The sequence below is a fragment of the Megalops cyprinoides genome, chromosome 17, assembly GCF_013368585.1.
Source record: "Megalops cyprinoides isolate fMegCyp1 chromosome 17, fMegCyp1.pri, whole genome shotgun sequence".
In the NCBI taxonomy this organism is placed as follows: Eukaryota; Metazoa; Chordata; class Actinopteri; order Elopiformes; family Megalopidae; genus Megalops; species Megalops cyprinoides.
Window position 1 is genome coordinate 3,252,174 of NC_050599.1, and position 22,666 is coordinate 3,274,839.

Below are 22,666 nucleotides of genomic sequence, written 5' to 3' on the forward strand. Positions count from 1 at the left end.
AATGGTAATATGTGTGCATTTATAAATGACATTGTATAAATTCTGAATAATATCCTAATTGTAAAAGGTGCATTTTACTCTATGGCACATATTACCCTCTCATCATTATGTTTGGTTGTTTTAAAATGAAGCAAGTTACTGTTAAATGGGAAAATGCATCTCCTTTTCACTGATAAAATCTTATTGGAAAGAATTGCATCATGTAAAGAATGAGGTTGGCATCTTTGTTAGCATTTCTACCTTCCAGGCATCAATTCATCTGTGCATTTTCACTCATGCAGTCTTGGACTTCATAAAAATGAATCATCAGAACCACTTTAATCTTATTTGCGCCCCCGTGTTCCCCTCACATTTGAGTTTACACACATGCAGATCCTTTGTACACCATTTAAATGCAGTTCTTCACCCAAGTGCATGCAAAGCTTTTGCTTTACTGTCCCGTGCAATGTCTGTTGGTTGTTATGCGCGTTTAAACTCTCATTTTGAAGTGCAAACTGTTATATGCTCGCTGTACCAGTCTCATGCTTCAGAGTTTCTCTTCACAGGTGACATTGTCCTCCAGTGACTTGGTTGAAGCAGGGGTTGTGGGCCTTGAAGATGAGTCTCTCATCCCTACTGATCGGGGTGTGGACCGTACCCCGCCTGAGCCAGAGAGCAGCAGACAGGACACCTCTGATTTCATCAGCGTGAACGAGAGCAGCGGACAGCCGGGCGAAGGGTTGCTGAGCAGAGAGAGCAGCCGCTGTGATGTTCTGCAGGAGCTGAAGGGCCTCCACGTGCTGGAGCAGCGGATAATGGAGGAGAACCTGAAGATCCACGAGTTCAGGCGCTGCGAGCAGGAGGAGAGGCTGGCTGAGCGGCGGTCCGAGCAAACCGGCGGGAAGGGCCCGAGCAAGGACAGGCAGCTGTTCCTGAGGGAGCTGGAGAAGGAGAAGCGAGAGGTGGAGAAGCTGGAGAAGAGTCTGGATAAGGAGATGGCCAAAGGAGCTAAAGTGAAGAACAGGCTAAGCCGCGGTCGCAAAGTGGTGAAATGCTCCATAATGGAGAGAACCTCAAAGCTGAAGAACCTGGAAGATGGCGCACTGTGCGATAAGCTTATTTCAGGCTCCAAGAGCCAGGTGCCCAACAAAACGGACCCAACTCCCGGTCAGCAAGATGACACAAACTGCATCCCGGCTGAATCATCTACTGACGTGACCATAAACGGTCGCAATCAGGGTTGCAGCAGTAAGCCAGAGCTATCGCAAGACGTAAGATGGAGTCCAGAGAATGTTGAGTCTTCTGCCAGTAACCGTCACCCAGAGGACAGCCCGCCTGCATGTCCACGTGTTCCAAGTGATGAAGGGAATGCATTGTGCTCCTCTGCCCTTGCTGAGCCCAGTGTGCCCAGCCATGCCTCAGAAGAGGACAGAAAATCCCCTCTGAATGATTTAACAGCCCCTGTGGATTGTGCTACAGAGGTGGTGGACTGTTGCCCCCCAGGGGAGATCGACCCTGAACAGAATGATTTAACAGCCCCCGTGGATTGTGCTACAGAGGTGGTGGACTGTTGCCCCCCAGGGGAGATCGAGCCTGAACAGAATGATTTAACAGCCCCCGTGGATTGTGCTACAGAGGTGGTGGACTGTTGCCCCCCAGGGGAGATCGAGCCTGAACAGTTAGCATGTAGAACTTTGGAGCAGGGAGACTCTAAAACGCTGGCTGTTGATGGAGCGCAGAGTCACATTCCGGAGGCTTCCCTGACACCAGCAACTTGTCCCAATCCTGGAGCGTTTGACCCGGGTGGCGACGCGATCAAGGCTCCGGTGCCAAAACCAAGGAAGGCAGCCCGACCCCCAAACTCTGACATGGGGCAAGTGCAGTGCTCTGAGGAAGAAGTACTCAAGATGTCTCTTGCCTTGGTACCTATACAGGACAACCCTGGCGCAAAGCTGCTCCTAATGGTAGAGGAGCCCAAAACGCCTCCAAAGCCCAGAGAGCGAAAGAACAAGCCCTCAGCCCACCCGCAAGCCCCAGCAATGAGCCCAGCTGTGTCACAGCACAGCAATAACAACAATAACAAAACCCCGCTTTCCGAAGAGCCTTCACCTTCATGTGCGGCCCCTGAAAGCACTTCCACCGAGTCCTCTGACGTCTCGCTCGGAGAGTCGGCTGAAGCCGCAAAACCCTCCTCTCCAGAAGCGCCACCGATTGAGCCAGATGTGGATGCTCCCCTGAGCGCCTCGGAGAATACCCCTCCTGCGGACCCACCCTGCACGGAGAAGGGGGAGTCCCCACAGGTGTGTCCGGAGGAGGCCCCTCTGGGATCAGGTGGGCTGGTGGAAGAGGCAGGCCCGCGGACCGAGGTGGAAACGCCGGCTGAGTGGCCGTCTCAGGACAGCGGAGCAGCAGTGAGATCCATCTGCAGGTCACCTGTCAATGAGAACCTCCTCCACATCAACACACGAGCGGTACGATGGCACGTTTTATAATCGGCAGCCATTGTTTGTACCTTGTAACCCCCCCCCCCCCCCCCCCTTTTGACAACCTATCTGCATTTTCTCATGTTTAGGTTTTTCTTTTGTGGCCAGAACAATATGTGTATAATGTCATGGATGTCCTTGCTTTGAAATGTGTAGGTGTAACTGAAATTCATTTTTTTTTTTTTTTTTTAATCATCATTCAGTTGACAGACTTCAAGACCCCCATCGTTCTGGACACCGGATCAGGTCTGGTGAAGGCTGGTTTTGCCGATCAGGATCTCCCAGGTGCCATATTCCCCACCGTCATCGGAGTACCCAAGTATGAGGTAATGCAGATCTAATGAGCCCCGAGATGTAACTCTCACTACAGTGCACTCGTTGCGTTGCGTTACATTACGTTACGTTACGTTACATTAGTCAGCAGACACGCTTTTCCAGAGCGACTTCCAGCACAAAAGAACAGAAGCGTTTCCAGTCACCTTGAATGACAGTGCCAGACCAGGCTAACAACACTCCTAGACCAGTGAGCGTGATCATAACAAGTTAACTTGTGTAACCTGGGCAGACAAGGGAAAGCCAAGCGTACTACCGTACAGCGCAGATCACATCAGAACTATCCACCCTCATCGATGGGTGTGAAACACGAAAGCCCTACTGGGGCGATTTAGCAAGCCCGAAGCCATGCCCGAGTCCCAGTATGCAGGCGTCGCCATCTGTCATGTGTAACTTCTGAGTTTACTAATAGTACATTTGGCATGCAATTCAGTATAACTTTATTAAAGTGTTTACTTGGCACCCATGAACCTGACTTCTGGTGTTCAGCTGTCAGCAGGCTGTTGGCACTGAAGTGTTTATAAAGTCTGCTTTAAAGCGCTGTCTCCAGGCAGGATTTATCCCTGCTTTAACTTGCTTTTAACTTCAGGAGATTATGAATGGGAACTTTGAACGAGAGTCTTACATCGGACATGAGGCGCAGCATATGAGAGGCGTTCTTTCCCTGAAGTACCCCATGAAGAATGGCATCGTTCGCAACTGGGACGAAATGGAAAAGGTATTACGGCTTATAAAATTAAGCTTTAAGGGTTATCACATTAAACGGTCACAGTGGTGCCTTTGTGTAATGGTGTTGCGTTCCATTGCCAGCACGGTCATCGCTGCCCTTGCGTGTGAACTGAAGATTACTTCAGGAACCGAACCCGGTGCACGCAGAGCCAAAAATGGCTGATGCTGATTGGCTTTTTTTGCTTTTAGATCTGGCACCATACCTTCCAGCAGCTGCGTGCGGACCCGGAGGAGCACCCCGTGCTGCTGTCGGAGGCGGCCATGAACCCCCGGGAGAACAGGCAGCGCATGGTGGAGCTGATGTTCGAGGCCTTCAGCGTGCCGTACGCCTACGTGGCCATGCAGGCCGTGCTGGCGCTGTACGCTGCCGGGAGAACCACGGGTAACCTGACCGCCTGCCGTTTAGGGTACCAAAACGTGTTCGGACCCATGTCCCTGTGCCTGAGTGTGTGACTGTCCCCATCTCTTGTTCCCCGCCCCCTTACCTGTGCTGCCAGGTGTGGTGTTTGACTCTGGGGACGGATCGAGCCACAGCGTCCCGGTGTTCGAGGGCTACTGTCTGCCTCACGCCGTGCAGCGTTTCACCCTGGCTGGCATGGACGTCACACTGCACCTCCGGAAGGTACTGCCCTCGGCACATGCAGTCATGAGCATGGCTTTGAAGTGAAGTCATCGCTCCAAGGTCCAGCATATCCAGTGCTTTTTACATTACATTATTATCGTTTTGTCAATTAGCAGATGCTCTTTATCTAGAATGACTTGCATCGGTTTCAGTTTTTTTACAATGTTATGCATACAGAGGCAATTGTGAGTTAAGTTCCTTAAGTACTCCTTATCCACTATGCTACACTCTATCCAGACTGAGGTTGTGTGCCTTCCCATGAGTCTTTGTACTCACCGCTCTGTCCCACGGCTGTCCCAGCTGCTGCAGGAACAGGGCGTTGCCATGCGTACGTCGGCGGAGCTAGAGATCGTCAGGGAGATGAAGGAGAGTTGCTGCTACGTGGCCCAGGACTACGAGGCGGAGCTGTGTGGCGGGGGGCCTGCCAGCAGCGAGGTCTATTATACCATGCCTGACGGCCAGGTCATCTGCCTCGGCACCGAGAGGTTCAGGTAACCGCAGAGTTCTGCACACTCTCTCCCCTCAGTGTAACACAACCTGCTTCCCCGCTCTCTGTAGACACCTTATAGTGCTGAGCCTCTGCCCCCTGGGAATCTGAGACTTCCTCGAAACCTCCTGGTGAACTGACAACCAGTCCCCACCACAGAGATGCATGTAGCTGTAGTTTAACCCCTCATGATCACAGTTAACTCAAAATTGGTTGGGCGTATTGGACATGGAAAATTTGCTGATTTAAGATCATTTAAATTCTGAGATGCCTTTGCGACAGGAAGACACCCCGCACAGCTCAGCCTTGAGGTTAATCACTGACTGTTTTCATATCTGCACAGGGCAACAGAGATCCTGTTCAAACCGGAACTCATTGGACGAGACCATTATGGGATGCACGAGAGCATTTTCAAATCCATTCTTCATTCCGACATCGACCTCCGAAGGAGTTTCGTCGGAAACATCGTTTTATCAGGTAGTAGAATTCATTGTAATCTTTTCTTTGAATTGTTAATGAATCATTTGAATTGGTCAGTGAAACTAGGGATTTGTGCGCTGTGTTCAAAACCTGGAGTTCAGGTTGACTTCAGGGTCTGTCATTTAACCACGTTGCAGGTGTTTTTTGATGTGTATCTGAACGGTTGAATTTCGTCCTTAATGTTACTTCTCTTCGCGTTCCTTGCTGAAGGTGGCAACACTCTCCTGGCCGGCCTGCCTCAGCGTCTGCAGAGTGAGATCAGGAACATGGTGCCCGCAGACCTTGGCGAGAGCGTGCGGGTGACCAGCCCGAAGGACCGCGACTTCTCCGTTTGGAGCGGGGGTGCGGTGCTGGCCAGCCTCCCGTCCTTCGCCTCCGCGTGGATCAGCGAGGAGGAGTACGAGGAGTTCGGCCCCCAGATCGTCTTCAGGAAGTGCTTCTGAGCAGCGAGCGCCTGGGCACTGCTGCTGAGTCTCATACTTAAGTGCAATATAGCTTTCTAACAGTGCCAAGCATAAGTCTGAGTTGTCTTTTTTTTTTTTTTTTTTTTTTTAAAACTTATGTAAAATCGATGAGTGAGGCTGTTCCCTGGTTCTGCTGAAAGTGTTCCTCCCATTCACCATCAAAGGTAGATCCGAGTTTAAAATTTTTCAATCTCTTCACATCTCAAAAGAGCAGAACTCTGGACCAAGGCAGTTCAACTGAATTATGTTTATGTAGATTTCATAGCTTTATATACAGAACCAATTTCTAAGCCAGCTAACTGGAAATTGTAGGTACTCAAGGTGCTAATAGATGTTATACCTCTACTTGCAGCTGTTTGTAAATAGTATATTGTGCGATTGGGTGTGTGCCAATGGGCAAAAACTAAATTGTGTAGACACAGAGCACTGAAGGTTGTTGAACAAGTATAGGCTGGTCCTTCTAACTATTCTTAGGATTTCAGATATATAATTCACACTCATTTTGATGTGAATATACTATTGATCTGTATTAGCTGGTTAAACACCACTCTTTTGAAGCCCTGGTACAGTTTTCCCTTCCACAAAACATCCGCACAGTTTACAGATATCCTCGCAAAAAATGAAGTCACAAATGCATGTACAGTAGTCTGAAACGGTGAATTTTTTTAGGTTGTATATATCAAGTACTGCCTAGATTTTAAGTATTAAATATATTTATCACTTGTTAAAATTGGAAAATTGTTTGTCTTATGTCTGTAACTTGGTGGCTGAAAGGTCTCCAGCAAACCTTACGCCTAATGAAGGCAGGTGAAGTGCTTTTACCTTACCAGTTCTAATGTTTCTACTACATGTTCTGCGGCATATTTTGAGACTGAAGACAATTAATAGACATTTTGAATATTTGTATATTTTTCCTGCATTGGTCCCTCACTTCTGCCAGAGTTAAATGTCAGTGTTGTTCAAATGACTCGCTTTCCCGGTCTCTGCAGGAGCATGTACTGAGCATGTGCAAAATAATTGGCTTCATAAACTTCATTAACGCCAGTCCCTAGCAGTTTTCTGAAGGTAGTGTCCATGGATCCATCAGCCCATGTGTTGGTGGCTCAGGGTGCACTTATTTGTCTACTGGTGATGTGTTCAGTTTATTTGATTTGTGAGCATGCAGTGTGAAATTGCTATTTATAAATATGACTTGGAAGATTTTTCTAGTTTGGGATTACTATTGTGTGTTTAATAAATGAAGTATTCATAGCTTGTAGTTGTGAAGTTCTGATCAATGCACCTTCTGAGAAGAGACTTGCTTAAGAGTGTGGACTTGGTGGTGAAGCATGTGTTGCACCCTTGTTCAAAAAATTAGATAAAAGCAAGCCATTCTGACAAACCAGTACAAATCAGCCCCTTTAATGTGTTGTAAGAGCAAGTATATTGCCATATGCACTTTCACTGTTTGAATATTTTGAAGCACCATTTTTTGCATGTTCTCTTAAAGGTGTGTGTTTGGAACTACCATTTTGATACTTAAAACAGGGTTGAAATGTGACCTATGATCTCAGGTCTTTAAGGTGCAGATAATTTTTTTTTTTTTTTGCAATGTACAGGATGAAAAATGTAAGTCTTGCATAAGGGCTGCTGTTCAGGACTAGAAAGTAATTTTCTCCATTGCATCTAAAATTCTATTTATTCTAGTTGTAACATTGGATGCAAAGTAGTTGTGTTGGAAATGACCCAAGTGAAGTATTTCAATCCAAAGCACGAATCCTGCTCGTGTTCCATTTATGTGAACCTTGTGTGAACCAAGTTATGTAAATGTTATGTCTGTTTTTATAATAAATTATTTTAAGAAAACGTTCATTTCTCCCCTCTTTTTGAAGTTACAAGTAAGTTGAAATTGATCACATAGGGTTCTGAATGTGCCCTTAGTCTTTCTGCATCAGAGGAGTGAGTGATAAGTATAACTTTTCTCCAACCAGTCTTCATTATTCCTGTAATCATGCATAGGCAATGCAATAATGCTGCCCATTTAGTAGGGGCAACTTACTGTGACTGTAAATTGTCCTACAGCACTTCAGTGTTAAATCCCTTCTGCATTTACTTTATCTTCTGATTGCTACATTTATCACTAAACTCTGTAGATGAGAGAAATCGCATTAAATTTCACCTTTTCTGTTTTATTTTGTCGTATACCCTCTGCCTGATGAATGTCTGAAATATGAACAGCACCCATGAGGTTGTGGTACTGTAGTTCACCATTCAGATTCCCTATCAACTGCATTTGACTAGTCTGATCAACTTTAAATCATACAATGATTTGTATGTTAGTGTAAGTAAACAAATTTTACAACGACCATATAAACGAATCAGTGATTATGACTGCTCAAGTTGCCACACATATTTGAGTTGCTGAATGATAAACGGTCCATTTGCCTATGCAACTATGAAGCAGCGTGAAGCAAGGTCTAGAACACTTAATCTGTTGCCGCTACAAATCCTGGTAGGCTACGCCATGCATTACCACATGTTTGGGAACGCGGTGTGAGATGTGGGATGCGGTCTGGCGAAGGAACTGTCTGAGAATAACACAACCCTCCCTGAATGGAGATTGCACCAGCTAACAACGCTGCTGTTCCTATCCCACGTGGTTTCGGGAAGGCTGACCGCTTTGGAAGATCGTCAGTCTCGTGAGATGTGAGGTTTGCGCTCGGTTGCCCTGGCAACCCAGAGCGAAACACTTCAACAGTCAAGCGGAGGGGCTTTAATAAAAAGGGAATGCGATATCGAATAGGAAAACGGGAAGTATTTTCTGCGTGAAAAAACGTTATAAATCGACACAGATCTATTTTTAAAGCCATCAACATGTGCATATAAATTGTTGCGAGTTAAATTTAGATTGGCTAGTGTACTTTAGTTGTCTAAAGCAAGCTAAGTAGTTAACCACATATGGCTGTTAGCTAGCTAGTTGATGCTACAACTAGAGTTTCACTGTGACCGACCAAAGTGAAGGTGTTTGGACAATTCAGTTTTACAAAGCTTGTTGGAAATTAAGCAGCTAACTTTTTGGTGTGCAATTGAATGATATTTATAACTGGTAGTTAAAGATGTCTCGCGCCCAAGCAGAAAGTGTCATCAAAAATATTATTCGTGAAGTTGCTCAGAGATGTGCGGAAAAAGGACATAACGTGTCGGAAACATTAGTGGCATTTATGGTAAGTGGGTAAATGGATAATTTCACTTATATGGGCTAACTGTCACCATCATCCAGCGGGTAACACGTTTGTTCAATGTTCTTAGGTAAAAGCTGTTGTTTTGGACCCAAGAAATCAATTCAACGTAGATCGGACTCTTACAAACAACGATGTTATGAAGCTAATCGAGGTAAAGTACTGTACTTTTATTACGCTATGTCTGCTAATCTCCATTCTTTGTTATGTAGGAAAACCATACATTCCTTATTATTATTATCATAATGTATGGAATTTTGCAGCACCACCTATCGGTGAAAGGGTAGCTTACAACCAACATGCAGTAATATGAGAGAGCCTTGCTTATCCTATAACCCCATTACGCTCTGTTCCAAGGCAGTGACTTGTTAAGATCGATCAGGGAGAGCATTACCTTTTGCGTTTGTTGGACAAATACCCATGACAGCGCTTTCTCCTCACAGCTGTGCGTGGACCGCCTCGTGGATGAGCGAAGTCCTGCCCTTGACACGATCAAAATGCAGGTGTATTTTGACATGAATTACACATCACGACGTGAGTGCGAAATGATGAAATATGCAAAGCAACATGGAAGTCGGTTTTCACACCCATGTGTGACCACTTATTAAATATGAAAGATTGTTTCTGTTTGTGCACTGTTTTATTATCACTGTTCCATTTGTGTTGTTTGTTCAGTACAAAATGACATGCATTTGGTCCTTCCATTTCAAAATAAGGCTTTTTGGGGAGATCTAGATTTAGCTGCAAGATTTCTACTTTGCAATAAAGAATTTCATCCACTTGCATGTATAGAAATGCCTTTTTACCCCAGAAACCAGCCAAACCAGCATGCAGCCATCTATTGTCACATTTTATTCAGACATTTGCAGTGTTGCCCTTAATCTGGTATAGACTGTCATTTCATCATGTAATGTGTCTGTGTGTGTGTGTGTGTGTGTGTGTGTGTGCATGCGCGTGTGTGTGGTATTCCAGGTGAGATCCTGGAGGAACACCAGCGTATGCTGCCATCCAGGCTGCTTGCAGTGGGCCGTGAGATCACAGACAGCCGAGCCAGGTCTCGGGAGGAGCTGGAGACCCTTTACCGGAAGATCGTCCAGTACATGGTGCTCCGCTCCGGAGTGGGGTCCCCCACTGACGTGAACACCGTGCGAGAGGTTACTGGTGAGGAATCTGTACCCTACAGCTCACAGGCTTCTCTGAAAAATACTTATACAGACGGGCACACAGAAAACCACTGAAATCATGCCATCATTTCTGTGGGAATGTGGTTGTGTTTATTTCCTCTTTAATAGTGTAGTTATTGCTTTGTGTAGAGAGTCCCTGACAAGGAATTACCACATATTTTACTTATTTTAATTCAAAATTCTCAGCTAAAAGACACATTTGTTGATATATCCTTTCTGCTTTACAATCTTATCACTCCTGAGCTAGCACACACATGGCTAGTGACAATTTCTTCATTTAAACACTTAAAGTCTGAATCTGATTGTGATTCTGATTCTGATACAGTGGGACAGTGACTCCCTGACTGTAACTGATGTCTGTGTGTTTGGAAGCTGCCCTACAGAGCGTGTTCCCCCAGACAGAGCTGGGCACCTTCATGTCCCTTATCAAGAAGGACAAGGAGCAGCAGCTGAACGAGCTCAGCATGATTGTGCTGGGAATCCGCCTCTTCAACAAGAGCATCGGGAAAGGAGGGGAAGGCATCGATGACTGTAAGTCCCCATACTTTACAGCAGTGTCCCTGACATTGGACAGGGAAGATCTGAGCACACAGTGCATATTACGACCATCAGATGCATAACAAGACTTGACATCTGATTTGATTTTTAAGCCAGAAAGATGCTGTGGTTACTAATATCAGTTTTTCTTTTTCTTTTTTAAATATCTTACGTACAGTGCCAGCAGTCTTGAGCGAGGTCATTTCCGCCACCCGCAGTCACATGGAGTCTGAGGTGAAGGCAACGCGTAGCTTAGCCGCGCAGTACACGGCCCTGCTGGAGTGGCTGTACGACCCCGAGGTCGGGCCCAGTGACTTCTTCATCCCGCAGCACCTGCTGAGCCAGGCCCTGTGCAACGTGAGGCAGCACGAGGCCCTCCTCAACATCGTCCTGGTGAGCGAGAGGCCCGGGGCTGCATCAAAGGGCACGCAGCAAGGGCAGCCTTGTTATGACTCTCTTTTGGTTATTTTTACATTACATTACATTATCAGCATTTAGCAGATGCTCTTATCCAGAGCAACTTACACAGGTTACAGTTTTTACATGTTATCCACGTATACAGCCGGATATTTACTGAGGCACTTGTGGGTTGGCAAGTACCTTGCCTAAGTGTACAGCAGCAGTACCCCAGCAGGGAATCAAGCTGGTAACCTTTCGGTTACAAGCCCTGCTCCTTAGCGCTATGCTTCACTGCAACCCCATTTGCAATAATGACAAATGACTAAGTCATGATTGCAATAGCATGTGCACCGTGTTGCCTCCTCTGTTATGTAGCTGTGGTTAATGGCTGATCTCCCCCTCCAGGCAGATGTGGCCCTCTGCTCCAAGCAGCTGGATTCGCTGCAGACCGAACTGCAAAAGCACATGAAGGAGCTACGGGACATAGTGCAGTATAAGAGGATAATTCCCACAGCCCAGGTTTTTGTAGGTGTCCTCCACTTTTTACCTCATACACATCTTTTTAAAACACAGAACCTAAGCACGTGAAATCTTCTTCTGACGGTGTTCTCCGCCTCCACCTGTATCGCTCTTTTTCAGCCCTATTTCACAACTCTGGCAAAGCTGTGGGCGGGGCTTCAGAACGAGATGGTTCTGCTGAGTGTGTTTGGTAAGCTGGTCGAAAATCTGAGGACTTTTCTGGCCGCCCAGGGCAGGCTGGTGCCCAGGGATCAGTTTGAAGTCCTGCTCGAGGACCTGGTGGTGAAGAGCGATGAGCAGAGAATGAAGGACTCCTCAGGTGGGTACAGTGAGCACGCACCAAGCAATACAGCAGTACAAGACTGATCGTTACTCAAGTCTCCGTAATGTGTCTGGCCTTCCTTTTGGCCTGCTTCCTTTTATTTCATTTATAAAATGTACAGCATCCAATAGGATGCCTTGAGTATAAGGTAAGGAAGTGGTTTAAAAGGCAGTCCAATGTTTGCAACCCTTCTTTGCTCATGGGGGGCTGAGTGCGGTTTAAACAAGCCTCCATACCATCTCAGATGGACTGCTCCTCCCCTCTCCTGGTGGATTTCATTCCAGTGCATGTTTTGTCTGGTCAATTACCCCTCTTCAAAAGCTGTGCCAATTCCGAATCTTTTCCCCCATTTTAGGTCTCTGTCAATGTTGATTATTTTACAGTGAGTAAATTAGTCATGAGTCATTATAACATGTCATTTCCAAGCTATATCTGGCAATGTATTGACAATGTTTTGCCAACATTTTTTTTCCCTGCAGAAAATCGCATTAATCCCCTTGAGTTTGAAGGTCAAGAGTGGCTCTTCCCTGAAACCACAGCCAACTTTGACCAGCTGCCTCTTCAGTTCAAGGGAATGTGTGGTTACACACTCGCAGACAAGCGTGGCTTCCTCCTACCAGGTATGTAGAGGTACTGAAATACTAGGAAAATGTGAAATTTTCGGGACAAACCTCTTCTTGTTTGGTATGCTTTTATTCATGTGGGTCAAAACTTTAATATCAACTGGAAAATCATTCTTAAACAAGGAGATAATGCCACAGACTGGCTTTTTTATATATGCACATGAGTCATTATCAGTATAGTTTGGTAATCTGTTGTGGTAGCAGATACTTACTATTTGAGAGTATTTCACTTTCTTCCTAAAATTTTTTTGAAACGTAACCTTTCTATGCCAGTATCAACAGAAGTCAAACACCCATATGCTGAAAAGTACTAATAACTAACTTAACTACATCCAGGTAATCCGAGTATCGGAGTGCTGAAGCACAGAGAGAAGTACTACATCTTCAGCTCTAAGGAGGCAGCGCGTGAATTCTCCTCCAGCCCAGATGAGTACATCGCACAAGTGGCGGAGGTTGCCAGGCAGTCCCCAGAGCTTATCCACCTGCTTGAGCTCCATCAGCAGTTTGCTTCTGTCACCCCGTACCCCGAGGTGAGTGCGCACAGGATCTCACGCTGGCTCACTCAGCGCCAGTGTGGCACTGAGACCTGGCCCTGAGGCTGTGTTCCTACCACTGATCTCCTTTGACTTCCTTTGCAAATCAATCTTGCCATCATTTTTACCAAGAAGACAGATATAGACGAAGAAGAAGATATAATTAAGTCTACCAAAAGCTTGTGGTAATACTAATTGCAGCCTTTCCAGGTAGTTATAATGGCACATGTAATATAAAGCTAATATATTATAAAGCTAATATATTACCACTTATAATATAAAGCATGACCCTGTGTTTTATTGATGTAGATCACTGGTTTGTACACAGCCTGTTGTGTTGTTGTCTGTGGTCTTGTACCCTCTCAGATTGCCTTAGCAGATTCTTTGCTGAGGGAAGGTGTCGTTAGGAATGTACTGTGATACTGTTGTTCCAACAGGTGCAGGTAGGGGAGAGGCTGCTGGTGAAGCCAATAATAAAATCTGACAGCACCACACAGACGGACACACACTTGGTGGAGACAAACATTTTGAAGTCATACGAGTGGAACGAATGGGAACTGAGAAGGAAAGCAATCAAACTGGTCAGTATTCATTTGTTGTAATATTTTAAAATACCAATTGGTACATTTGATGCTGGTGGCTTGGGCGTATGATGGCTGCATGTTATTTTGAATATTTGAGCAAATATTGAAGATATATGGTTTCTAAAGGTCCACAGATATTAATGAGGACATCTTCTTTGCAGGCTAATCTACGCAAGAAAGTGACTCACTCAATGCAGACTGATCTCAGCCACATGAGGAGGGATAATGTCACTCAGACTTACCCGCCCAAGGATGTGGCCTGTCAGAGCAAGACTGATGATGGGACCAACGTCCCAAAACCAGAGGTGTACCTGGCAGGCCTTCGTGGGGAAGAATCAAACACCAAACAGATGGTCAAAGTAAACCTAACGAGAGCAGTTGATGAATCATAATCGGCCTAGTAATGAGGTGATCATTTAAATATGTGAAGTTATATGTTTCCAGTTTGCTTTTCAAAATGAACTTACTTGGGAAATGAACAAATGAACAAACTATACAAATAAAAATGCATTTAGCTGGGGGATCGCTGTGTGATTTGAATATTAATTAAGACAGAGTTTTTGAAGAATAAGTTGAAATTACCAAGCGATTCAACTATTCTAACACACTGCCCCATTCATGTGCTGTTACTAATTAGAAATGAATGAATAATGGCAAATGGAGTAAGTATTTACTTATTCTTTCAGCAAACAAAGCTTTATATCTTGATGTGTGTAGCAAAAAGTTGAAATTTTGTTTTTCTTGTCATTTTCTATATCAACAGAATTTAAATAAAATACTGTAAGATAGATTGATACAAGTGTGTTTTATCCTTTGCAAATGATCCGTTGTTTTTCAATTAATCTTTTTGTTGTGTGAATGGTGAGCTGAATTGAGTAGAATACCATTTGAATCTGGGTGTTGTGGGCAGGCCAGAACTCCCAGTCTATGAAAACATACTATGTAGTCCATCCAGAATACATGAGTGAAAACCAAACTAAATGTTAATATTTTATTTTAAAATATGTACAGTCAGGCCTATTTCAGTTATTTTCATTATAGTCAGCCTTGTCAGCTCTTCCTTGGACAGTTCCTTGTTAATTCTACTACTAGCACTGTGTATTTGTGGTTCTACCTGATTTTTGTGGGGTGGAATCAGAACCATACAATATTGAGGTGTGCTGCTTTAAGCCCTCTACACTATTATTCACCCAGAAACTGCTTTTAAATACACAGCAGCAAAAACTAAGCTTTACATAGCTTTACCAACAAAGAAGCTTTCCCATAGACTTCATTATATAAACAAAACCCTAAACCTGGCTCCACCCCTAAATTTGACCCTAATCCTGACCCCAGCTCTAGTCTGTGATCAAAATGCAACCATTGCCCCATGGCCTTTACAGTTTTCCTAACCCTATCCTTAACCTAACCCTAGTATCAGACCTTACCTTAGCCCTACTAACAGTAACCTTAGTTCCACCCCTTAATGTAATACTAAATCTGACCCTTGATCAAAAGGCCACGATTGTCATGCCTGTAGCCCTGCCCTAACCCTAACCATAGGCCTAATAAAAGTAGCCTTTATAAAAATACTGAGTATGAACTTTGGTTCATAATGACAGGTTTCTCTCTTCCAGCATTAAAATTGGCGTTGTACATTTAACCAATCAGAGACTAGTCCGTTAATCCGTCAATTTATGTACACGCTGCCCATTCAGCCAACTAAAATAGTGCGTTATTTCATCCTTAAAAAACATATTTGATATTATCCTGTTGTTCTAAAAAAACAAGGAATATGTTCTAGCTCCCATAACCGTTGCATCATCTCGCACATTATCACTGGACTCTTACTTGCGTCGCAAACGCTCAGTTTTCCAGTGAAATAGCCCATGAACGACATCGATTTTTGGCCCAAGACGCCATTTTGGAAAGGCGGCTATGATGTCATGGCTTGCGACACAGCCACAGCTCCGGAGGTTGGTAGTCGCGTTAAAATGTCGTCATGGCTTGGGACGCAGCCGCACTTCTGAGGCTCAGTGCGTCCGGTTCAAAGTTGGTTGACGCGCTTGTGTGTTCAGTGACAATGGTTTTAGGGTCGTGGTTCAGCTAGCCAGGTTTCCAAGGCGTTGTTCCTAGCCACATAAAGACTGATCGAGCTGTAAAAAGACATGTAGCCTGAGTAGTTTATGTTTGGTGTTTCACAGGAACACGTTTCTTTGACAGGATTTAGCTAGCTAGCAGAGCCGACCATCAAGATAACCATGGCCAATGGTAAGTCGGGGCTATTTATGCTAACGTTACATGTCTGGCTACCTAGCGTCACATTTTTACGGCTGTGCATTGCTTGGATTACTACACAGCTGTGAAACCGCCGTTGGGCACACTAATCTAACTGTTCCCGTCGCTATCCAGCCACATTGATCTCCAAGTGCTAGAGTCGACTTCTCCGAATGTTAGCGTTGTAGCTAACATTAGCAAGCAACCAAGTATCAGACAAATTAATACACAGCTAGCGATACATTACTGTTGTATCTGGGTAACTTAGCTAGCTAATTTCCGCCAGAATGCTTAGCCAGCTGTGTTAGCCCGTTAAGACAGTCTCACTGAAAAAGTATTACAAGAACATACCTAGCTAAGCAGTAATTGAGGGAACGTGAGACGTGAGCGAGCTAGTTAATGACAGCTGGCTACCTAAAATAGGTAATGACATGTTAGCTACTGTAACCTAGACAGGTGTTTGAGGTTAGGTAGCAAGTAGCACAAATAGCTACGTGGCAAGGATAATGTGTTACCTGGCTCTCCGGGTCGTTTACCTTTATGGCTAGCTCATTGCTGTCACTCACATTGCTGAGTTATTGTATCTTGATCGTTAGATCAGCGTTGTGGAGCAAAATGCCGGTAATACCTAGATCCTGAGAACCTGAAACACTACCACCTGAAGGAATTTCTCATGTCTCAAAACCTTTTCCTGCTAAACTATTTTTAAAAATGTAATCGGATGGTTTAACACACTCATTATCTCTGCCTGCTAGCTTGTAACTTGTCTGGCCAACCATTGAAACCCGGTCATGCAGCGCTTCCAATATTGTTGACTTCTTGTGGTTTTTTTTTGCTTGTATTGTACTCTACCTAACTTGTAAATCATTTTGGATAAAAGCGTCTGCCAAAATAATAAATGTTAGTGTAAATGTAGATCCTTTTTTAAATGACCACTGCATAAATTGTTCAGTTGTCTCCCACGGAAAGGAAAGATTTCACATTTCACATTCCGTTCCTGGAGTAGCTAGCTAGTTATCTGATAACTACAACACAAGGGTCACCTTCAGATAGGATTAAAAGGAAATATTTTAGTATCTTAAAGCAAACAATAGTATGCATGCTAATTTGCTAGCGAACAATAAAACAAAGGTTTGATTGCGACCTGCCACACTTAAATAACCCAGTGATTAACACCGTATGATGGCGTGCACTCAATTTATTTGGGCAATAAATGACCCCGAAGTCTTTAAGTACTGTCTGTAAATCAGTTTCTTTGTGCTGTATTTAGTTCAACTAAGCCAGTGGATATATAATAACTATACCAGGGGATATATTTTTATTATTTATTTTTTATATATATTTTAAAGTTTGGGTCATACTTTTTTGCTCCTGACTGGATAGCATTGGCAAGATTTTTTGAACACACAGTCCGTAGAAACAGTCTCGTTTGACGTTTTTGCAGAACCGGTGAGCGTGGCCTTCAAGCTGTACTGCCTGACGGTGATGACGCTGGTGGCGGCCACCTACACCGTGGCTCTGCGGTACACCAGGACCGTGTCGTCGGACCTGTACTTCTCCACCACGGCGGTCTGTATCACTGAAGTCATCAAGCTGTTTCTGAGCCTCGGGATGCTGGCCAAGTGAGTTAAATCGACGATTAAAAGACGGTGTTACTTGTCCTATGACCACAGGGGAAAGCAGATGTGGTCTTGGTTGGCCGTAGCTTTGAATTGACATTGGATATGTTCTTTAGTTGACTTGGTCCTTTATTTGGTCACTGCATTCTTAGTCCACTGCACTTTGTCCACGGCATTTCATCCAGTGTGTTGTATTATTTTGTATTTGTAGGGCATTTGGAATGAATACCAGCATGCCAGATTAACTCTCATTATTGGTTGCGTGTTACTCCAGAGTGGGCATGTAGCTGAGCAGTAAAAGTCAGGAGTGAAGATTTCACAGTGTATCCACCTTGGTTCAGCTTCCTGATATGTTTTGTTCTCTCTCTCTTTTCCCTTCTCAGAGAGACAGGGAGCCTTAGCAGGCTGAAGACCGCAGTCGTTGACCACGTGTTCCGGAGTCCGGTCGAGTTGCTGAAGCTGAGCGTTCCCTCGCTGGTCTACGCTGTTCAGAACAACATGGCCTTCGTAGCCCTGAGCAATCTGGACGCAGCTGTTTATCAGGTCTGTGGCAAGTTGGCAACTGCTGTGGCCTGAAACTCACTTTAGGGGATTACATTACATTTGCTTTCATCGAGTTTGTTGGATCGCATTCACCGCACGAGCTCGCTGAATTCACCCTTTCACGCGTTGCTAATGGATGTGTTTGTGCGTGCGATGTTTCTGTATCTCAGGTGCTCACGCATTCCATTTCATGAGCAAACATCAGACTTTATTGCACGTGTAAAAAAAGCTGTTAAGGTGTGTTGAGAAACTTACTTTATACAGCATCTGCTTACGCTGTTACTGCTGTTATGACGAACATGCGTGATCTGGAGTTAAGATCAACAACAAGACCTTGCAGTAGAGTCTGTCATTGAATGAGCGTTGCTTGTGAAGGAGTCTCCATGGTGTGTGATTGCTGACGGTCGGGTGTTTGGTGACTGACAGGGAGAGGGAATGTGCTGTTTCTGTGAATGACATACAGTAGTATGCTTGGCTTCCGTCGCCAAGTCAGGTTTCACAAGTTAACTTGTGGCTTGAGTGGTGTTATGCTCACACCCACTGGTCTGGGAGTGCTGTTTGACGCTGTTGCTCATTTAACGTGAATGCATACACTTTTGTTCTGTTGTGCTGGAAGTTGCCCTGGATAAGAGCGTCTGCTAAACGCGTGTAATATCTGCTGTTCTGCAGGTGACGTACCAGCTGAAGATCCCCTGCACCGCCCTGTGTACGGTGCTCATGCTGAACCGCTCCCTCAGCAGGCTGCAGTGGTTCTCCGTCTTCATGCTGTGTGGGGGAGTCACGCTCGTGCAGTGGACCCCGGCCCAGTCCACCAAGGTCCAGGTAAGGCCGCGCAGCGCTGCAAGGCCCTAACCAACCTTCCCCGCTGTTCACCAGCCACCATCAATTCTCCCTGCCCTTCACCAACCTTCACCACTATTCACCAACCTTCATCCATGTCCACGTGAATGCTTAGGCACCTGCTGCAAATGGTCAAGGCCTCTAAATGCCATTTATCTCATCTCAGTTTTCTAAGCTTCACTGTTAGCGACTGCATAATAGAAGCTATCCTTGAACCTGGACCAGTCTACTGCAGAGCCTTGACCCCAATCAGTCATTATTAATGCTTCATGCCACACTATACTGCGTGCTATAATTTGTAGTGTCTGGTATGATTTGGCTGGAGATTGACCGCTAAGGCTGTCCCGTGTCAGGCTAGGGGAATTCCCACAGGGCCATGAAGGAAAGTGGGAGATTAATAAAATGTGGCCCTCAAATACCAGACTGCTGTGCACCCTGTTACCTGGGTAACTTTACGACATCGCAGGAGATCTGTGTGGCTTGTATCTATTAACTGACAACTTTCCAAATAGGCCGAGTTACACTGCATTAATTATTTGTCTGGTAGATGCCACTGTACAGCATGGGTATTTACCAACACAGCTTAAGCTCAGTACTGAATCTTTCTCAAAGGTACAACAGTTGTTCCTCACTTGGAAATCACCTTGCATATTTCTGGAGATAAAGCTCAGATGCCTCACAAGCTGTGGCTATTTCATTGTTGCCATTTTGTGTTTGAAAGAGGCTTCTGTCTCCTGTCTTTGCCTCCTCAGGTGCAGCAGAACCCTTTCTTGGGTTTCATAGCTATCGCTGTAGCTGTTCTGTGCTCTGGATTTGCAGGTACAACTTTAACAAAAATGTATTAAGAATTTTACTTTTTTACCAGTGTGCATTTTCCTGCAGCTTTTAATCTTTGTGCGTGGTTTATGATTGATTAATCTAACATCTGTACCTCTCTGCCTCTCATCATCTGATTTTTATTTGTCTGTTTTTGTATGAACAATCTGTCTGTCTGTCTGTCTGTTTCTGGCTCTGTCCTGGGATAGGTGTGTACTTTGAGAAGGTGCTGAAGAGCTCAGACACGTCGCTGTGGGTTAGAAACATCCAGATGTACCTGTCTGGCATTGTGGTGACCCTGGTGGGCGTGTTCGTGTCAGACGGAGCCCAGGTGCTGGAGAAGGGCTTCTTCTACGGCTACACCACCTGGGTGTGCTTCGTCATCCGTGAGCCTCCTCCCTGTGTTTCGCTCATTTCACTCGCAGCCGCCCCCACTCTTTTCACCACTGTCACAGCTGAGACTACAACAGCAGCAGGTTTCAGCTTAGACTTAAAACCCTAAAAAAACTGCTGTATCTACTTCCCTTTTCAGAGACTTTTTCCATTACAGAATAAAATAAAACTATCAATGTGCAAAAAGTAACAATTCTTTTTTTTTCCTAAAAAGACCAACCAAGACCTCAACTCAAGATAATTTTGTACAGTAAAGTGCAGCACTAATCCCAATATACATGTTTGAGAAAGCTGCTAACAGCAGCCAGTAGCAACGGCCTTTTTCCTCATGATTTAAGTGATTAACTTCAGTGCAACTCCTTCGTCAGTATCAGAATCCACCTTTTGATGGTTTCTTGGTCTGAAATCTGCCAGTGTGTGTGCGTCAGTGTTTTTGCCCTGCTTGTTCCTCAGTGCTGGCCAGTGTAGGTGGTCTCTACACGTCTGTGGTGGTGAAGTACACTGACAACATCATGAAGGGCTTCTCGGCAGCAGCTGCTATAGTTCTCTCCACAGTGTCCTCCGTCACTCTGTTTGGACTGCAGATCAGTAAGTCATGCATTCGCTCATTCTCCGTGTGTGTGTGTGTGTGTGTGTGTGAGGGTTTGAATATAGACTATGCTGTCAGCCTCTTGAGTTGCGGCGCCACCTTGATTAATATACGTTATTAAAATGTTATTAAAAATGTTAGGTCGTTCGTCGTTCACAGTTCACTCCTGTAGTGGAGGTAACGAATTGCGCACAGCTTGGTTAACGCCTGCGTGATTCAGCGTTTCTTTTCCTCCCGCAGCTGCCACATTCGCCACCGGGGCTCTGCTGGTGTGCGTCTCCATCTACCTGTACGGCCTGCCGAAGCAGGACACCACCAAGCTGGCGAAAGCCGACGCGGACAAGGAGAGCAGGAGCAAACTGATCACGGTCTGAGCCCTGAGGCGGCGCCAGGGAGGGGCGCTCAGCCATTCGGCCGCTCTCACGGTCGGCTGGCACAGTCGAATGTCACGGTCCACTGTCACAGTTGGCTCTAACGGTCGGCTATCACGGTCGGCTGTCACCTGGAACTTCAATGCAAAGGACTCTGCTTCCCTGTCACCTGTCTAGGGGGGCGTCAAGACAACACCTACATCCCAGTGATTCACCTTGTAGCACTGCCTGGGGAGGACGGTGAGGACATTTTTTTATGATGCACTGCTTGTCATTTTAGTCATAGTTTTTATGTATCCTTGCTGGTTTCCCCATGTTTTTTTTTTTTTATTGGGAGCTTGGGGTGGGAGCTGGAGGTGGGGGTGGCCATGTGGGAGGGGGGTTAATCTCGTTCTTGTAAAGAGTGAATTATGATTTTAAACACGCATTTTTATCAGAGAAGAATGAATTCGAAATTTCCTCAGACAGGGGCACCAGCCTGCTGAAAGGCAGCTGACACTAATCCCCGAGCCACAGAGCTGTGGGAGACCCCGGTGCTTCGGTTTACTTTGGTTCCTGCTCCTCCCTCTGCTTGGGCGTTTACTCAATGTGCCACGGTTTGTTGTATGTGTATAAAATGGTTGCTATGGACCACTGGACAGCAACTGACCCTCGGTTAGGAATGCAAAAGACACTGTATGCGCCTAAGCAGACACTGAAAACTCTACTGAGCCGTGGCCTGCGAGATGAGGTGCATGCACTGTGTTCTGCATTTGCAACGCGAGGGCAAATTGCCAATGACAAACATTTCTTGTAGATGGGCTTTATTGTTTTCCCTGTATTTGTATGTACGAGGTTCGTCATGGCTTGGAAAATTATGTTAGAGACTGATGTGAGAGTTACGTGTGTATAGGAATTTACAGGTGATCTCAAGTCGACATATCTTTGAAATGCTTTTGATGAATGGCCAACGGCACAGATGTTGAAGTTATTGCATGAGGCTGTGTCTTTAAACTGGATCTTTAAGCTGACTTCTCATGGTGAAACCCTTTCCCGAAACATGCCAAACGGCAGCGCTCGTGCAATGTATTCACTATATTCCTTCTTAGGGCCAGTCGTTTCATACAAACAGTGTTTTCAAGCAAGTATTTGGAAATGTGTAACTATGAAGGAGAGCAGGTTTTCTGTCTCTGATAGGTCCAGACACCCACGTGCGGTGTGTCTAAGCCAATCCAGTTTCAAGCAGCAACTAGCCCCTCCTCCTGCTCAGCGCTCATCCATTGCAACCCTTTTCTGTGCCTGCACTGTGGTGCAATGCTGATTTAGTACTTGTAGTGTGTCTGGTTTTAAATCATGGGATGTATGGGTTTTATTTACTGTAGTATTTTCTGAATGTTCCTCTGCTAAATCATTCTGGATGCTTACTTCTGAAGGATTGAGGAGGAGAGAGCCTCTAAAGCCTTTTCCTGTTAGCTTTTGCATTTTGTGCTCAACTCACATGAGCTTACCCGTGGGATCCATCTGTCAGAGTGAGAGCGGTCTCTATACTCCTGAGGTCCCAAGCATATTCTTTCAGGTGTCTGTTAAAATGTCATGACTTATTATGGGATGAGACTTTTGTCATGTTTTAAAAGATTCAACATCCGCTGGACAACCATTTACTGTGTGTTTTCATTTTGCTGATCAGATGTAACCTGTATCTACCTGACATATGGTACCGTTTGCGGTTTTGACAGCGAAGGGGATTAAAGTCTTGAACTGCTG

General features: G+C 45.2%; 3 protein-coding genes across 3 annotated transcripts; all 3 read left to right on the forward strand.

The window, feature by feature from the left end:
• The first annotated feature begins 551 nt into the window (after positions 1-551).
• On the forward strand, positions 552-5,556 carry LOC118791875. Its single transcript, XM_036549352.1, has 8 exons — positions 552-2,450; positions 2,666-2,788; positions 3,385-3,513; positions 3,714-3,906; positions 4,022-4,146; positions 4,447-4,637; positions 4,977-5,110; positions 5,324-5,556. Exons 1-8 carry the CDS (start codon positions 795-797, stop codon positions 5,554-5,556), a joined length of 2,784 nt encoding a protein of 927 aa, XP_036405245.1. The 5' UTR covers positions 552-794.
• A 3,000-nt stretch (positions 5,557-8,556) lies between these two features.
• Positions 8,557-13,888, forward strand: cfap206 (cilia and flagella associated protein 206). The gene is made up of 12 exons (XM_036550601.1): positions 8,557-8,780; positions 8,866-8,949; positions 9,239-9,329; positions 9,768-9,956; positions 10,352-10,510; positions 10,695-10,909; positions 11,321-11,440; positions 11,555-11,753; positions 12,236-12,376; positions 12,716-12,909; positions 13,350-13,493; positions 13,658-13,888. Exons 1-12 carry the CDS (start codon positions 8,673-8,675, stop codon positions 13,886-13,888), a joined length of 1,875 nt encoding a protein of 624 aa, XP_036406494.1. The 5' UTR covers positions 8,557-8,672.
• A 1,651-nt stretch (positions 13,889-15,539) lies between these two features.
• On the forward strand, positions 15,540-22,659 carry slc35a1 (solute carrier family 35 member A1). The gene is made up of 8 exons (XM_036549678.1): positions 15,540-15,746; positions 17,197-17,374; positions 17,755-17,914; positions 18,584-18,736; positions 19,507-19,573; positions 19,780-19,956; positions 20,417-20,551; positions 20,793-22,659. The coding sequence occupies exons 1-8, from the start codon at positions 15,737-15,739 to the stop codon at positions 20,924-20,926; spliced, it is 1,014 nt and encodes a 337-aa protein (XP_036405571.1). The 5' UTR covers positions 15,540-15,736; the 3' UTR covers positions 20,927-22,659.
• The last annotated feature ends 7 nt before the right edge of the window (positions 22,660-22,666 follow it).

What these genes read in the sequence shown, in the direction of transcription:
- LOC118791875 (XM_036549352.1), top strand. Translation starts at nt 795, where the DNA reads ATGGAGGAGAACCTGAAGATCCACGAGTTCAGGCGCTGCGAGCAGGAG. An exon ending in ACTGGGACGAAATGGAAAAG is followed by an intron (nt 3,514 to 3,713) that starts GTATTACGGCTT and finishes TTTTGCTTTTAG; the next exon opens with ATCTGGCACCATACCTTCCA. An exon ending in CGGAAACATCGTTTTATCAG is followed by an intron (nt 5,111 to 5,323) that starts GTAGTAGAATTC and finishes TCCTTGCTGAAG; the next exon opens with GTGGCAACACTCTCCTGGCC.
- cfap206 (XM_036550601.1), top strand. Translation starts at nt 8,673, where the DNA reads ATGTCTCGCGCCCAAGCAGAAAGTGTCATCAAAAATATTATTCGTGAA. An exon ending in CCCTCCTCAACATCGTCCTG is followed by an intron (nt 10,910 to 11,320) that starts GTGAGCGAGAGG and finishes CTCCCCCTCCAG; the next exon opens with GCAGATGTGGCCCTCTGCTC. An exon ending in TTCCCACAGCCCAGGTTTTT is followed by an intron (nt 11,441 to 11,554) that starts GTAGGTGTCCTC and finishes GCTCTTTTTCAG; the next exon opens with CCCTATTTCACAACTCTGGC.
- slc35a1 (XM_036549678.1), top strand. An exon ending in TCTGTGCTCTGGATTTGCAG is followed by an intron (nt 19,574 to 19,779) that starts GTACAACTTTAA and finishes GTCCTGGGATAG; the next exon opens with GTGTGTACTTTGAGAAGGTG. An exon ending in CTGGGTGTGCTTCGTCATCC is followed by an intron (nt 19,957 to 20,416) that starts GTGAGCCTCCTC and finishes CTTGTTCCTCAG; the next exon opens with TGCTGGCCAGTGTAGGTGGT.